Below are 15225 nucleotides of genomic sequence, written 5' to 3'. Positions count from 1 at the left end.
CTGCTGCCGCCAGTAGGACAGGAGTGGAATTACAGCTCCCCCCACCGCCCCAAAAATAACAGCTGGGATTGACTGTTGAAAAAAAAAAGTTAGCCAGCTGCTCACATTTCACCTGCTGCCGTGCCACTTGTTCGCGAGAACCCAACTTTCATTGGCTACAAGCAAATGTATTTACAGTTTAAAAACTGCAGCGCCAAAAAAGTCCGTTTACAGCAGGGTTGCAGCACTTGAACTTGGACAGCACTACATTTCTGGTAAGCATTTGGCAATTATGTAGATTTATCTAATCGTATAGTTGATACATATGTATGTAATACTTTTACAAAGCCTTCTAGCTTCTCAAACATCCAAAGCTTCACGTCCATTCACGTGCAAGAGCAACGTGGTACGCGGTTGGGTGTGGTGATAAAAGATGTGAGTAAACTTGAAGTTTAAAAGTTGAAGGATTTAAATCCACGCTTATATGTAGCAAATGTAAATAAACACTCCCATAAATATTTATATCAAACATTTGCATAATGACAGTCAAAAGTACAAACAAATGTGGAATTTTCTTTTTTTACATGTTCTCCTATCAATTTCTGTATGACAGTGAACGTAACGTCATTGGAAATCATTGGAGGGGGGTTGTGCAGCTGCACGATTTCAGATTTGGAGGGAAAAGCCGTAATATGATGATGTCTGTCCCACATTCCACAAATTTCCACACAGCTTGTGGATGTAAAGTATGGGATGAAATAGTTCTAGTTAGCATCAAGAGACATCTATCCATCCATTCATTCGTACACAGCTCGTTTCTGAAGCCAGCCCTAAGTGAATCAACAGTAAAGAAAGAGAGAGCGAGAGAGAGAGGGAGGAAGTCATAACCAGGGTGAGGGGAGAGAGAGGGTGATTAGAGGCGAGGCAGGGAGAGGGGGGCACGTTCAGCACTGTGTCTTCAAGGCTCACTAAGATAAGCAGTCGATGAATTGTTTCAAGGCTTAGAAAATCTATTTGAACCTGGGCATATAAACTGCACACTACAGCTGTTTTGGAAGTTATACCAATGGATACTGTTATAGCAGCATGGGATGCACTGTGCTCCCATTCCACTGATGAACACATGAAAACTGTGCAGCGAAAGGAGGTAAGAAACTGATTTAATGTTTTAATTTGAAAGGAGATAATGTTAGAAATGATCTGATTTCAGCAGAATATGCACTGTGCCCATGAGTTTGTCTTTACCAGAAGAAACAGATTACTGCAGAATATAATTTCACTGTATCTAAATATACACTCCTACGCTTTGTTTGACACACCTGCTGAACTGCTTGTTAACACAAATATCTCATCAGCCAGTCACATAAGAGCAATTTGGGCCATTTAGGCATGGTCAAAATGGCCTACTGAAGTTTAAACTGAGCATCAGAAGGAGGAAGATAGGTGATTTAAATAATTTTGAATGTAAAAGGGTTTTTGATACCAGATCAAGTCAGGTCAAGTACTTCCAAAACTGCTGTTCTGCTCATATTTTCCCACACACCAAAGAGAAAGTATGCAGTGAGCAGCAGTTCTCTGGGCAAAAATCCATTTGTTGATGCCAGAGGTCAGAGGAGAATGGCTCGACTGCTTCAATTTAATAAGACAACACTACCACAAATAACCATGTGTTACAGTCAAGGTATGCAGAATACAGAATACAGCAGCAGAAGACCATACCGGGTGCCACTCCTGTTAGCTAAAAACAGGAAACTGAGGTTACAGTTCACACACAGGCTCACCAAAAGTGGACAAAAGATAACTGAAAAATCCTCTACTGTGACAGTGAGCTGGTAGTATCAGAAGACATAAGAGCATGGATCCATACTGCATTGGATCAACAGTTCAGGCTCGTTCTGGTGGTGTAGTGATTTGGGGGATATTTCTAGCCACACTTTAAACTGAGCATCATTTATACACCACAGCGTACCTGGCCAAAATCTCTGAGGGACGTTTCCAGCACCTTGTCGGTGAAGAATTAAGGCCATGACGGTAAAAAGGGATCCAGCCTGGTACAAGCAACATGTACCTAAAGGGGCCACTGATTGTATGTTTGCTAATAAAGTAAGATTGAAGTGGTGCTTTTTCTAATTCTAACTAGTATTGTGTATCTTGTTGCCAGGATGTATCTTCTAGCAAATGGTGTAGCTCTAAATGGCTTTTTTTTTTATAGCCAGTCAGCTACCCTACAGCCTTAAGGGTGGTATGTAGTCCTTATGCACATCTGTCATATCATTTGGAGTGTATATCAATAAACAAATGATGGCAGGGGCCTCACATATGGGAAATCACCAAGCCCTGTTTTAGAGGACGCTGAACTACAAGAACATTGACCTCGAAGATGTGAAAGTACGAGAATTTGCACAGCAGCTTTGTCACTGCAGGGGTCAAATGTTTGGAAGTGGTGGAAAAACGAGTATACTACAATACACTAAAGGAGAGGAAAGAAAAGGCAGGCCCTAAATGACTGCTGAATGAAGTGTTAGTTAGTGTGATGAACTACTTCGGGGAGTTGCACTTGAGTCTCTGGCTGTCATGGTTTCTTTGATTTCGCCCAGCTGTCCTGTGGCCCGAATGCTGAAGTTTACCAGCTTAATGTTTAATCTACTAAAAATGCAATGTGAAGACTATATAACAGTGTAAAGCCGGATAGCTATTGTCAGTGGGAGCAAAACCACAACAACCGCTAATGTGCAATTCAACGAACAAGCAAAATCAGAGAAGATGCTGACAGAAGTTGCTTCTATGTCTCTCTTTCTCTCTCTCTCCCAGGTGTGCAGTGATCATGGAGGCCGCTGAGAGAATGAAAACAAAGCAAGATTACATCAACTCATCTATCAACAGGTTTGTATCTGACCAGGTTTACCAGTGAGGCATTAAAATAGGACACGGGCCTTCACAAATTTCTCCCTGAGCCCTGAGAAAATAAGAAACCCTGTTAGGCTGCCCTTTAATCATTACATCCATTAAGGGAAAGTCAGAAAAGGTCTTTCAACTTAAGGCTTCCCATTTCCTCCCGTTTATTTATTAAAACATAACAGTTTGATGAAATGGGCTCCAATCCAAGCATGTGTTTATTTAGCGAGGCCGATGAGAAGATGCTCGGTCATAGGCTTGTCCTCTGGCATTTACTCTCAGGATGGATTTTCCCACTGTCCAGAAAAAGACTGAATGTCCCCTAGCTGGCAGTCACTGTGACCATACTGGGAAGTTCAGGGAACTCTGCTAGCAGTAGGTTATTCTTTAATTGGTATTCCATTTATTTTCAATTTTTCTGATTGAATTTGGGAATGTGGAAAAGTATGCATTAAAAAAAAATCCAAATAAATGTTAACGTGTTATTCCAGGAGACCCGAGCTGGAGATGGTAGACTATGTTCGACAGATTTACCCAAGCCTCCAGTTCGCTTTATATTTTCTTTGTTCTTCCAAGTGGAAAAGTATATTTATTTGACTTTATTGCAGATGCTTCAATTTTGCATCATAGCTGAGGGTTTTTTCCACACACTAGGGGACAAAACCACAACTGTGCTCTGAAAGCCATTCTTTTCTATGGTTTCTATTCCTGCTGGCCGTGGCGACGTGAAATACGTTCACACAAGCCATCTATCCATACATTTGCTTCTGCTTATCCTTTTCAGGGTCCAGTGGGGTGCTGGAGCCTAGGCAGGGTACACCCTGGACAGGTCGCCAGTCTGTCGCAGCGCATTCACACAATCATTACAATATATGACATGCATAAACTGTATGTAAACACCCACATGTGGTTGAAAAAAATGACATAAAACTTGCAGAGTGCAGCAGCCAGTGCAAGACACATTTTGGGTTGTTCGATTTACCCGGAAGTTATCATTGCGTCATGTGATAATGTGCGATTTGCTTTTATATTTCAAGCATTTCTAAAATGATTTCCTATTTTTATTTTTAGGCTAAAGAGGGGCTCTCCGGTGGGGGAAAGTGGTTTCTGTTTCGCTTCAGTAGAAAACAAGGGAGGTGAGCACAGAAGAGAGGGAACACTAAAACACCCCTTTACCCCACTGGAAAACCTCATTAACCAGAAGGAAGAATCATCCATGATGGCCCACAGGAGGTCGAGCTTTGACCCTCAGAGCAATGACAATGCTCTCTTAGTAGGAGTCAAGCTGCCCAGATCAAATGGCTGCAGCATCAGGGACAAGATTTCACTATGGGAGGGCAAGGAACCCACTCATTCATCTCTAACCTCGGATAACGTGGGCCAAAGTAGCGGTGTAAAAAGGACAGACTCGCTGCCAAAAAGCAACAATAAATGTATAGAAGACAAGCAAAGTGCAGAAAGTTGCACAAAAGTAGCCCATAAGGAAAAGCAGGATCTTAGGAAAGAAAGTGTAGGAAAAAATGGAGATTCCAGGCCTTGTTCACCGGTTGAACCCACAAAACAGCAAAGAGGAGCATTCAATATCAGTAAGCCTGGTAGCAACCAAGTAAAGGAAGACTGTAAAAGAGTTGTAGTTCACAAAGAAAAACAAGAACACGAGAAAGAAAATGTAGAAAAACTTGGGGATTCAAGGCCCTGTTCGCCTACATCAACAGATAAACAGCAGGTGGGAACCCTGAAAAAAAGCATTGACAGGAGAGCAGCAGAACAGACGAGTCATGAGAAGAGAGCTGTATTCAGTCTTTTTAAAAAGCTGGAGGCTATGGGGGGGAACCATGGAAAAATGCCCCCAGAGCTTGGAAACTACTTCAGCCCACCGAGCAAGGACAAGCAGCTGGAGGTGAGGAAAAACGAATCTGAAGCTTTAGCTCAAAGAAGCACAGTTGCAAGATCTGGGACCAAAGAAAAGAAGGAGCAGCATGAAAATGTGTACACCGAGCCAGGTGCACCCCCCATCAACCCCGTCCCTAAACCCCAACGAACCTTCCAGCACCCAGCTACTGCCACCCTGGGAAGGAGGCAAGGCAGAGGGCAGAGGAACCTCCCGCCACTACCGTCAGTAGCTTCGAAAACTTCCTTGAAACCTCCCTCTGGCATCTACGGAAGACCCAGAGGTGAGAGAGTCCGGGACAGCTTCAACAGGTATCCATGGATTAGAAAGATTATTTGCTTGGTGAAGTTATGCCAGCTGTATGTAATGTATTAACTCGTGCTTTCATCTCATGATGACAGGAGATCCTTTGAGTTCGAAGACCTTGCAGGGTCAAATGGTCTGTTCTTCTCTCGCTTGCTGTCTCAGGAACATCACTATGAAGACATCCTGGGTCAGACACCAACCTGCATTATCCATTGAATGCCTTTATGAGCAAATTGTAGTGGAAGTGTAGTTAGATGGGATGCAGTTGATTCCAGAGCTGAGTTTTTTCCTCTTCTACATGCTAATTGTAACATGCAGATACAGTATTCAGCAGAAAACAATCAAGTATGAGTACAATTTTTGTTAAACGTGTAAAAAAAAAAAAAAAAAAAAAACCCTCCTCAAAACTGCCAGGTAAACTACTTTACCACTTTTACTGCATCAGAAATTAAGTCCAAAGTGTCATGGCAGGACTGCAGCCCTGCTTCACTGTAAAATACTGAATAATGTTAACTTTGTGCGCAAGCATGTCTGATAATTGCAATTATCAGACATGCTTGAAAACTTGCGTCAAATGCGTTACTTCTGGTTTTTCTGCAGACTCGTCAAATGAGAACCCGTATGAGGATATAGAGTTGGAGAGCCAATGCTCCCAGCAGTCTTTACCTTCCTCTCCTGGTGCTGACACTGCTAAGGTTAAAGTATACCCTGAACTTGAAACAGCAACTACTTGGTTTCAGTAGTTAGAAATAATTATGGTTATTATTATTATTATTTATTTATTTTCTGTCCATAGGCCTCCAGACCAGGGTTCTTCAGGCAGAATTCAGGCAGAAGCTTTAAGCTGCTGGACATGCGGAGAACCAACCAGCAGATCCATAGCACTGGAAGCAGTAGAGGTGTTTCATCTCCACCTCAGCTCAGCCCTCCATCTACCCCCACCGGACCTGAACAAGCCTCCTGGCTGCCCGGGGATTCCTATGGCCGCACCTGCCGGAGAATACCGACGGTCTGTGTTTGTGCATGTTTTTTTTTTTTTTTTGCTGCAAAATCTTATCACATCCATTTTGAACAGTCGGTTTCTTTTATTAACCCTGGCAAATTATTAAGCACATACTATTTAAGACTAATTTGCATGGTTAGTGCTAGTTTTTTACTGGAATGACAACAGCTGGGCACTGATTTAGTGTTTTTAATTGGAGAAAACAAGCACTGCACTGTTTTGCTAGTGATGCATTAGTAGTTGTACCTCGCTTAAGAGCAAAAATAATCCTTTCCTCACTTTTTCAACTTTCCTACTGGAATGTACTGAAGTCGGGGGTGACTTTGCTCCCAGTTCTGATTTCCGAAGCAAATGGAACGTTGCATTAGATTAGGTATCACTGTGTTGGTGTTGTTCCTGGATAATCAAAATAAATGTTGATCCAGCTTCTGCAAGGGACCAATCATGTCATAAGTTTGTGACATGGAAACATCATCACACCACACACCATAACCATAACCCTCAACTCCAATCCTAACTGCCTCCGTTTTTGGATATTTTCCTATACATCAGATACAGCCTCTTTGGACACAGATATCACGCAGTAGTATTTACTGGCACTGAGACATATTTTTATTTATTCCTTTGGACAGGTTGTACTCAGGATCAACAGCATATTTGAAACTCGGTCCAGGAAAAAGCATCTCAGAAGGATCTATCATTATGCTGAGACAAGCTCGGGCAGAGGTGAGTGTTAAAAGGAATGAAAATTGATTGTAATATTTATTTTACTGTCTAGTAAGTTTGTATTTTTGGGTTTTAATTTACAGTAACAGATGAGAACAGTGACTCTGAGAGTGAAATTGAAGAAAGAGCAAAAGGTAGGGTTTCAATTATTCATTTATCTGTCATTGTTTCTTTATTTTTCACACTGAGGTGTATAATAGTGCTCTGGCTTACATCCTTTCTTCCAGCTCACCGCCAGCGTCTCGTGTCGGTGAAGTCTATACTGAGCCAGCCGAGCCAGGCTCAGGTCCACACCAGAAGACACTCACTCGAACAGGAGCTCCATCAGCGCAAACTTTTTGAATATTTCCTGGTTGTGTCGCTGCAGAAATCAAAGGCTGGAGCGCACTATCTACCAGAGGTCACACAGCAGTTCCCTCCTAAGGTCCTTGAATCATGGCTCATTTTTGTAGTAGTTTAATTTAAGACCAAATACATTAAAAAAGAAGAAATGCAAGAAGTGGTAACTGATCTTAAATCTCTCACCTCATTTTAACTGCAGCTGGAGCGAACCTTCAAGTTCATGAGGGAGACGGAGGATCAACTGAGGATCATTCCTCAGTTCTGCTTTCCTGATGCTAAAGACTGGGAGCCGGTGGAGAGATACCCAAGGTGAGGAGTGTGAAATGAACAGGGCGCCACACTTATCTCAATATAATAAACACTGAAAATTCAACTCTTTATACCACGGGAAACACTATCAATTTCATTAATAGTGTTGACTTTTACAGTATATGTGTATTTTCTCTTTGAAAAGTAAAAATACACTAATTATATTTTTGTCATGGCTCTTCCCTCGCAGTGAGATGTTCTCATTTGTTTTGACTGGAGTGGATGGGAGCCGAAGGTTTGGATACTGCCGGCGTTTACTGGTAAATAGAAATCGTGTGCCGTCACTGAACAGGAAGTAGCTAAATACCACAATGACGGCTGAGTAAATAAGCATACCAGAATAGTGTGCCTGCGCCTGTGGGAAAACAGCCCATCTCAGACTCTGGGCGGAAATGTGTGAGACTGGGAACTGTGTATGTGCGGGTGCGCATGTGTTTCTGCTTATGCATTTCTGTAGGAGGAGTGTGTGTGTATTGCAATACTGTTGATTTATATACTAGTCTGTCCTCATGTCTAGGAGTACACTAGTGAGTATTATGTGTCATATTTTCATCTTTTTCTCACAGCCTAGTGGAAAAGGCAAACGTCTGCCAGAGGTCTATTGTATTGTCAGCCATCTTGGCTGCTTCAACTTGTTCTCCAAGGTAAATCACTCCTCCGCAGATAGCATCCTTTATTACCCTATATTGTCATTGTCCATGTCCATGTACAACAAAATTATGGGCACTCCACACCAACTGTGTAGGAATAATGTATAGATAGTAAGACACCGGGAATAAATAACAAACAGGACAAATATATACAGTCAAAAGGGATATATACAAAAAAAGAGAAAGGGACACATTGGAGACAAAGTGCTTGGAAATAGTGGAAGAGTCTGTATGCGAGTGGCCTGAGTGATGAGGGTTACTCAGACCATGGCGCAGATTAGTATTGTGAGTGGGCAGGGGTGGGGTGTGGGGGGGATAGTGCTTGTTAACAGTCTGAATGGTCCAGGGAAAGAAGCTGTTTGTGAGTCTGGAGGTGTGCGACCTGATTGACCCGAGGCACTGACCAGGTTGCAGCAGGTCAAACAGGTGGTGGGCGGGGTGCAAGGGATTACCTATGATGGCTCTGGTTTTGCTGGGAGAGGAGGATCTGGCGATGGCCTCCAGGGGTGACAGAGGGCAGCCACTGATTTATTTTTTTTTTTGGGTGGTGTTAATTATCCTCTGTGCAGCCTTCCTGTTCTCAGTAGTGACCCCTTCATACCAAACACCCAGGCAGTAGGAGAGCACCCTCTCCACCGAGGAGCGTTAGAAGGCCAGCAGCAGCTTCTGTTCCCAGTTATTCTTCCTCAGGACACGGAGGAAGTGCAGCTGCTGCGGGGCTTTCTTTAAGGGGCTTTGGTGTTGTGGGTCCAGGTGAGATCGGTGGAGATGTGGGTGCCTGGAAATGGAGGTGGAGACAGATTCCACATGTTCTCCACTTAAGATGAGAGGGTGGTGGACCTGCCTGTGCCTTCTGAAGTCCATCATGAGTTCTTTTGTTTTAAGGATGTTCAGCTTTGGGTAATTTTCTGAGCACCAGCGGGACAAGTTCTCTACCTACGCCCTATACACTGTCTCATCTCCATCAAAGATGAGCCCAACCACAGTGGTCTCATCAGCATACTTAACAATAACAATGGTTAGATGGGTTGGTGTAGAGTAGGGGGCTGAGAGGGCAGCCTTGCGGGGATCTGATACTGAGTGACACCAATAAACAACCTTTATTTGTCACATACACAATGTAGTGAAATGCTTGTGTCCGAGCTGCAGCATTCCAGGGCTTGTTTTTTTGGGTTTTTTTTTTTTTAGCATGGTGGGTCTAGCCAGGACCCTTACTGGATAGCGGGTGGGAATCAAACTTGTGACTCCCGCTCCAAAGGTGTGTAGTCTTACTATCCAGAACCATGTCTGATCAGTTTGATCAGAGCCTGTACGTCACTCATCATCCAAGGTTTTTTGGTTAGGAAAAACCCAGATGGTTTTGGTCACTGTCACATTCTCTACGCAGCACTTACTGTAGAAAGGGACAGACTGAGTAAAGGTCTCATGTCCTGCTGTTCGAAGATGGACCTGTCTGTCAAAACAGTCCTGTGGCTGGAGGATCATCTGGCCACATTTAATGACCTGGGTGGTTCAAGGGGTTTGTTTTCTGACCAGGGTGTAAGCAGGGATGAGGAGCAGAGAGTGGTAGTTAGATTAAGGAAACTTAATATGTTGGTGGAATTTGGGGAGTACAGATGACAAATGAAATTAAGCTTGTTTTATATGCACGCATTCTAGGTGCTGGATGAGGTGGAGAGGCGCAGGGCTCTGTCTCCTGCCTTGGTCCAGCCTTTCATGAGAGCCATCATGGAGGCCCAGTTTCCAGCTCCTGGGAAAACCATCACCATCAAAACTTTTCTTCCTGGTTCAGGCACTGAGGTGAGCGACAGTGGAACCCCCCCCTCCCCCCCAAAAAAGTAACAAACTGTAAGAAAAAGTCAGATAAAATAGTTAAATATGTCTTTTTATTTGGAATCCTAAGCATAAATCAAATAATCTGCTAAGAACATTGACATTTTTTTTGACCAGATTTTGAAATTTAAATCTCACTATACAAAATTCATCCAGTTTTGTTTCTTTCATCTAAAAAAAACACTGCAAAAAAAAATTTTAAACCTTTATTGACACCCAGTAATTTGGAACTTTTACTACATTTTTTCCTACACATGTAAAGATTTGACAAAATATTTGCTGGCTAAATGTTTTTGCATTTTTGCCTAGCAGTTGTGGATGAACAGTTTATACAGTTCGCTAACCATAACTAGAGCTGAAAGTAGTTCAGATCCAGATTAAAATGACTTGAAATGAACATATTTAGAACTGAATGATGGAATGGATTTGTCAGTCCATCAGACACAACTTTGGTGTTACATTGAGTCAGCTGATAGGATCAAATCTTTTAGGTGATGGAGCTCTGTCGACCCTCTGACTCACGCCTGGAGCATGTGGATTTTGAATGTCTGTTCTCCTGCTTGAGTCTGCGCCTGCTTCTCAGGGTTTTTGGCTCTCTGCTGCTAGAGAGGCGAGTCATCTTCACAGCAGACAAGCTCAGGTTTGTCCCTTCATTTAAGCCATATTATCTGTACACCAAAATCCATATCTTCCAGCTATATATGAAGCTGTACTGTTTATGCAGTTATGAAAATGGCAAATATTAGTTGAAAGCAGCAGGGGTGTTTTACGATAAAGTTACAGGATATGTGGGTGGTCCAGACTCACAATTTTAAATAAATTTAGGGCAGTCCCAGTTTTATTTAGGGAACATACCAGAGAGCTAAGGCCAGCTGAGTTGTTGACGTGTTGGGACTGGTTTGTTTGCTCTGCTGAAAGCCACTGGGAGTCAGAAAGATCAGCCACAGTAGTAGAAGACAGGAATGCAAAGTGCAGTGATGTAAATGAAAGAAGTCTGTAGGCTTGGTTTTCTCTCAGGGCAATGGTATTACATTAGAGAATGGCTAGTCTCTATTTAGACTGTGGTGCCCTCATGCGATGAGAATAACTGATAATTCTCTCTGTCTCATATAGACTAAAAGGGAAAGTCAGTTTTTTTTTTAAAAATTAAAATTCATTAAAAGCTCAATTTAATAATGTTCCACTGTTGTGTTCTCTGCTCCCTCCTTTAGTACTCTTTCCCAATGCTGTCATGCAGTTGTGGCATTGCTCTACCCCTTTGTATGGCAGCACACTTACATCCCAGTGCTGCCCTCAGCTATGCTCGACATCGTCTGCACACCAACCCCTTTCATCGTGGGCCTGCTGTCCAGCTCCCTGCCCCAACTCACTGAGCTGCCCCTGGAGGAGGTCAGAGGAGTAATACAAGTGTCACTGCAATCATATAGGAATACATTACTTATGAGCTGCTGTACATTGCTGTGCAGAGAAATAACCTTTTTTGTGTGTACAGGTTCTTGTTGTGGATCTTGGGAATAGTCGATTTCTCAGACAGGTCAGATATTTTTAAAGGCGTGTGTGTGTGTGTGTTTATGGTTTGTCACACTCTGTATCTGTGTAGATGAAATTGTTTCAGCCTCACCCAGACTTTCTCAAAAAAAAAAAAAGCGTTGTAGCCAAAGAAAAATAAAAAAAAAGCCTTAAATGTGTATTGTTTTTCAAATGGTCTGTGGGTATGTGACTTCTTATAGAAGCCTGCTTCCAGCACTGGAAAAAAAAGGTGCTTTCTGTCACCCAGAAGTTAAAACTTCTAGTTATATTCACAGAAGTCTGAGTTAGTAAGTTGAGATTTTAAGATAATAACCTGAAACTTTGACTTCTGGGCGACAAAAAAATGTTTGTTTTTTCAGTGGCAGAAAGTTTCCATAACTGTTCTTAGCTAGTCATAGAGCAAAGAAATCAAAGGTAGTTATACCATAACGTAAGTGCTTTTGCAGCAAGAGAAAGTTTACAGCACTTTTTGTATTGACTTCACTTTTTTGAGATCTAGAGGCTATATTTATCTTTCATAATGTTTCTAAGGTTACATCTACCTATCTATGGTTTATGAATACATTTTCTTTCCTGTTATCTCACATTTAGTTGGACGATGAAGACTCCATCCTGCCACCTAAGCTTCAGACGGCTCTGGAGAATGTTCTGGAGAGGCGAAGAGAGCTTGCTAATGAGCGAGGAGGAGATACAAGCAGCGGTGAGTCAAACTGAGGACTTTTTTCTATGACTCTACAGTGTCATAGAGGCTTCTTTGGTGGCTTTGAGGTTAAACCTAGAACACAAACATGCTTGTGGTGACAACGCTTATGTGCTTTAATGTGGATCTGCTGTATATTTACCATGTTTACCACCAGGTTTTAGTTGGTGCCAGAGAAAAAGTCAGTAGTCACTGTAGTTCGAAGACTTGATCCCCTAATAATTTGGAATGTCATGAAATAATTCATACTGGGGTAAAGGGATAGAAAGACTAACTAGAAGATAAAAATTTCTGTAAACATCTTTTTGAACATTATGTAAATGGTTGATCAGCAAGTCGACTTTGTTATGTTTTATATTACCACGTCTGACATCCCGTCTCCAGACTCAGGCCATCTTAGCACCATTGTGTCCGAGGCCTTTGTTCGATTCTTTGTGGAGCTGGTAGGCCACTATCCTCTCTTCATCACCGGCGAAAGGGAGGACGGCTACTCCTCTTCATCCTCCTCCCCTGCCTCGTCCTTCTTTCAGCGAGAGGGTTTTCGCAAAGCCATCCCATCCAAAACCGTGCGCCGCTTCTTGGAGATCTTCATGGAGACGCAGATGTTTGGCTGGTTCATCCAGGAGAGGGAGCTTCATAGGCAGGCTCTCAGAGGTACAGAGGCACAGCAGAAAGAACAGGAATTTTGTCCCAAAGTGTGTTTTTTCCCAGAGGTTTCTTCCTGTTGAAAGGGAGTTTTTCCTTCCCACTGTTGCCAAGTGTATGCTCATAGGGGCTCATCTGATTGTTGGGGTTTTCTTTGTAATACCTCATAGTAAAGCCTTGAGAGCACTTTGAGTTGTTTTATCCCCCATTTTCAAAGGCTCAAAAGTAATTGGTCAAAGTAATATCATTTTAAATCAAAAGATTTTTTTATACTTGGGTCAGAATCCTTTTGCAGCCAACGACTGCCTGAGGTCTAGAACTCCTCATCTGGGGCCTTTCTGTGTGGAGTTTGCACTTTCTCCAGTTCTCTCCAAGTACTACATCATCTTTCAGTCCAAAGACATCATAATTAGAATAACTGGTGACTCTAGATTGGCCATAAGTGACTGGTGACTTTTACAGACAGGTTACTATGAATTTGAGAAACTGGATGGATAAATTTAATGGGTATGGGTGATGGGTTCTTCTAGCTCTTCATGATTGTTTTTGTTTTGCTTCTTTTAATCTCACCAGGACTGTTTGAAGTGAGAGTGCAGGAGTATCTGGATTCTATCCATGATAATGAACATAGGAGGGTTAACAGGTTTCTCAAAGGCTTGGGTAAGGAAACAACTGCTTTATATACACTGCTCAAAAAAAATTAAAGGAACTCTTCTTAAGGAGTGTGTAACATCAAGTCAGTGAAACCTTTGGGATATTGATTTGGTCAGTTAAGTAGCAGAGGGGGTTGTTAAACAGTTTCAGTTGCTTTGGTGAAATTAACAACAGGGCGACTTTTTTTCACTAGTTTTGTATTTGGCTAGGGTCAGTGTCACTAATGAGGTGATACCTGGACCCTACAGAGGTTGCACAGATAGTCCAACTACTCCAGGATGGCACATCAATACGTGCCATTGTCAGGTTTGTTGTGTCTCCCTGCACAGTCTCAAGAGCATGGAGGAGAATATAGCAGACAGGCTTTACTCTAGAATGGCTCTTAATCTATCAGTAGGACTGACATATAGGCAATGACACTCTGACTGCCATTAGGTATTGGGATGAAATCCTTACACCCGTTGTCAGACATTACATTGGTGCAGTGAGTCCAGCCTAATGTGGTCAGAGTATGCAGATATGATACCATGATACCATTGGCAGATTCCCACATCTAGGAGCTCTGTGGTGCCATGGTCCAGACCTAGGAGGAGATCCTCCAGGACACCATCTAGAGCATGCCCCAACGCTGTCAGGCATGCATACAAGCACATAGGCACCATATAAGCTACTGACTACTATTTTGAGTTGATTAATGAAATTTTAGTAAAATGGACAAACCTGCTGCATCATTTTTTCCAATTTGATTTTTGAAATCTTTTTGAATGCAGCCCTCTGTAGGTTGATACTTTCTATTTTGATCAAAGATATGGCATGCATTTATTCCTACCACATTACCTTTCAAATTGTTCCTTTAATTTTTTTGAGGAAAATATTGTTTTGGGCTCATTCTCACTTTTGATCACTTTGTGTGTGTGTGTGTCTTTTTTTTTTTGTTCCAGGAAACAAAATGAAATTTCTTTCAAAGAAATAATACAACAAAGAAAGCACTGAAACCAGGAAAGTCTTGAAGAACTACTAATGTAACAAAGAAAAACACAACCAAATTTTGTTCATCCTGATTTATGTCACTGAACGAGGGATTTTGCAAACAAATTAATCCTGCCAAGGGAAAAATGCTGCTGCATGTCACACAGATGAAAAACCTTGTTGATCCTTTTTATAACAGGATTCTTCAGACATCATCAGTTTATGCATGGTTTTGTGTTTGGTGTGTTGCTGTGAGCTACATATGGCTGAGGAATTAACCTGGATTAATGGGAAATAAATAGACTGATTAGTAGTAACAGTGGTAGTCTGGATTTGAATATAAGTTAAAGTGAAAGAAGCGTTTGCAGTAATCTTTTAAATCCACCAGGGGGCAGTAGTATATTTTTTCTGTTCAGACATATTTTGACAGTGACTGACCACAAAGTTACACCAAATAGCATTTCAGTTTTCTTTTATTCATAACATGACAACATCACATGCACTTTGAATAAATATCCTCTGGCTATGCTGTGGTGATTTCTTGTCTCGATGCTGTCATATTTTTTTCGTTGCCATCAAAGCAAATGCCAATATGTCATACAACCGTTGCATTACATGTTTAGATTCTCAGTGCCATTTTTGTAAATGTCTTTTCTCTCTCTTCCTCCTCCAGTTTGCACATTTTCAAATGATGAGCTTACTTTATGGTAAATACAAGATGTATCCAATGACACGGTGCAAATTTTACAATTTCCGTTTGTTACACGCTGGGAACAAGAGAATCAAAGCCGAG

At 42.0% G+C, this 15225-nt stretch overlaps 1 protein-coding gene across 3 annotated transcripts; it reads left to right on the top strand.

Moving 5' to 3' along the window:
* The first annotated feature begins 119 nt into the window (after positions 1-119).
* On the top strand, positions 120-14950 carry LOC102206433 (DENN domain-containing protein 2A-like). Of its 3 annotated transcripts, none has more exons than XM_005725151.2 (20): positions 120-254; positions 2791-2862; positions 3946-5076; positions 5167-5258; positions 5672-5766; positions 5868-6080; positions 6707-6800; positions 6884-6934; positions 7028-7224; positions 7342-7451; positions 7642-7711; positions 8018-8095; positions 9761-9901; positions 10426-10574; positions 11146-11323; positions 11427-11468; positions 12056-12164; positions 12549-12818; positions 13383-13469; positions 14405-14950. In XM_005725151.2, exons 2-20 carry the CDS (start codon positions 2804-2806, stop codon positions 14434-14436), a joined length of 3198 nt encoding a protein of 1065 aa, XP_005725208.1. In that variant the 5' UTR covers positions 120-254; positions 2791-2803; the 3' UTR covers positions 14437-14950. The 3 variants fall into 3 exon arrangements, with proteins under 3 accessions (XP_005725208.1, XP_013764259.1, XP_013764261.1); XM_013908805.1 differs by lacking the exon at positions 120-254 and adding an exon at positions 909-1126; XM_013908807.1 differs by lacking the exon at positions 120-254 and adding an exon at positions 2042-2065.
* Positions 14951-15225: the final 275 nt, after the last annotated feature.

Source organism: Pundamilia nyererei, unplaced genomic scaffold, assembly GCF_000239375.1.
Source record: "Pundamilia nyererei isolate P.nyererei 1_Seehausen unplaced genomic scaffold, PunNye1.0 scaffold00014, whole genome shotgun sequence".
Taxonomy (NCBI): domain Eukaryota; kingdom Metazoa; phylum Chordata; class Actinopteri; order Cichliformes; family Cichlidae; genus Pundamilia; species Pundamilia nyererei.
This window is presented reverse-complemented; position numbering and strand designations above follow the sequence as displayed.